Source organism: Propithecus coquereli, unplaced genomic scaffold, assembly GCF_000956105.1.
Source record: "Propithecus coquereli isolate 6110/MARCELLA unplaced genomic scaffold, Pcoq_1.0 Scaffold177, whole genome shotgun sequence".
NCBI classification, from domain to species: domain Eukaryota; kingdom Metazoa; phylum Chordata; class Mammalia; order Primates; family Indriidae; genus Propithecus; species Propithecus coquereli.
Genome location: NW_012142412.1, coordinates 3,446,023 through 3,448,048, shown reverse-complemented (window position 1 = coordinate 3,448,048; position 2,026 = coordinate 3,446,023). Strand labels below are relative to the sequence as shown.

The following is a 2,026-nucleotide window of genomic DNA, read 5'->3' as shown; positions in this document are numbered from 1 at the left end:
TCTTTTTTATAAGATATTGCCCAGTAAAAGCAAGATCCATAAAAGAAAGATACTGTTCGTGGTTATGGCTGGACTTTGCACATAACTTGTCCCTTGTTTGCTCATCATTACCTTCTTATTTTCCAGAGTGTCCCACTGGTCCAGACATCATCCCAATTGTAGCTGGTGTGGTTGCAGGAATTGTTCTTATTGGCCTTGCATTACTGCTAATATGGAAGCTTTTAATGATAATTCATGACAGAAGGGAATTTGCTAAATTTGAAAAGGAGAAAATGAATGCCAAATGGGACACGGTAAGTTACTAAACACCCAAAAAGTAAGGTGGCTCATAAAATAAATATAACACTTCTAAGACTTGTTTATTAACTCCAAGACTGATTATTAAAGTCTTCTTTAAATGTTTTATTCCTCCAGAAGTGTATTATTCAAAAAGTTTGCATTTAGTGAAAAACAGAAAGCATCCTAAATATATCCCACTGAAATAAAACATTTTAAGAATGTATGTATGTTCTGGGTACTCTGGCCAATATTTTTATTTCTTTAATAGTTTTGATCCTAAATCTGCTCTTCTGCCTTTTTGTCTAACATAAAATAGAATCCTAAATAATGTTATCTGTGTAGCAAACTATTCAGTGGAAACCTTCTCTCTTTTAAAAAAAAAAAAAAATCAGAACCAACATGGAAAGCAGCCAGACTCAAAAGGCTACATACTCTGTGATGCCATTTCTATGAGATTCTGGAAAAAGGCAAAACTGTAGGGGCAGAAATCAGATCAGTGTTTGCTAGGGGCTGGAATAAGGGAAAGGGTTGACCACAGAGGGGCATAAAGGATCTTTTTGGGATAACTTGATTGCGGGTGTGTTCATGCATTTGAAATCTAATGGAACTCTGTACTTAACAAAGGTATATCTTACTCTGTGGAAATTATATCTCCATAAACCTTGTTATATAAAAAAATTTTGAAAGCCCTAAGTGAAAAGTTTACACCAGCATTTAAGTGTTTTGAAATACGGAGTCAAAGGGTGAGGTGGCTAAATGTCAGCCCTGTGTATTATCTTTTGATACAAGAAGGCAGTGACTATCTTCAGTATATTTAAATTATAAATGAGTTTTAGTCAATTCCATTTTACTACAATTTGCTTGGGTTTTTAAAAAAAGTTACTAATTTCAAAAGTATAGAAATAGTAAAATTTTCCTTTATAGTGCTGAAACACTATAAATGTCAATTTTCTTTCTGATGAAATCATTAGACACTATTTCTTTTACTTTAGCAAGAAAATCCGATTTACAAGAGTCCTATTAATAATTTCAAGAACCCAAACTATGGACGTAAAGCTGGTCTCTAAGTTGCCGTTCGTATCTTTCACTTTCTGCCTTTGCATGTGAACTTTTATCCTTTTTTACTGCACTGTGTGTCCTTTATCACTATTGCTGGTTTTTTTAAGTCTGGCTTTATTTATATGGCTATATTGTGGCTTTTGTTTTTGTGTGTTAACTTAGTGTTTAGAAGGCCTTTTAAATAAGTTTTGTGGTATGGAAACAACAGCCGTGTTGTAGTGAAAAGAGAATGTGCTTTGCGTGCTTTGCAATTGGATAGACCCCTTCTTTTCTACTTAGTAGAACAGTGTGGAGACGTTTCACCTCCTAGAGATTTAGTTTGTCTCATCTGTAACAGAGAGTCAGTGCTGTTATGTGGGGTAGTGGTTTTTAGCAAACGCACGACAGTGTGTGAAATCAGTCTGTCAGCTAGAACCCTCACGACAGTCCTGTGGCCGAGGTGGTGTTATCCTTAAATAACAAACTGTGTGTAAATTTTAGGGTTGAATAGTGAAAATTGAACATGAAATCCAAATTGCAAAATAGAAAAATAATTGTAACCTGGTATACTGTTTATATAGTATATACCTGCAATCTCATTATTATTGGTTCTAGAAAGGTTTGAGATTCTTTAGTTCTTGAATGTAACTTGAAATTTCATTAAAAGCCACAGGACCATATTAATGTATATATATGTGTGTGTATATAT

The 2,026-nt window shown here is 34.1% G+C and overlaps 1 protein-coding gene across 1 annotated transcript in view; it reads left to right on the top strand.

Moving 5' to 3' along the window:
• The window catches only part of ITGB1 (integrin, beta 1 (fibronectin receptor, beta polypeptide, antigen CD29 includes MDF2, MSK12)), a 74,840-nt gene extending 73,488 nt beyond the window's left edge, over positions 1-1,352 (top strand). Inside the window, exons 15-16 of the mRNA XM_012642180.1 lie at positions 14-293; positions 1,272-1,352. Of these exons, the coding sequence (XP_012497634.1) occupies positions 14-293; positions 1,272-1,346 (355 nt within the window). The 3' untranslated portion in view covers positions 1,347-1,352. The remainder of the gene's footprint in view (positions 1-13; positions 294-1,271) is intronic.
• Positions 1,353-2,026: the final 674 nt, after the last annotated feature.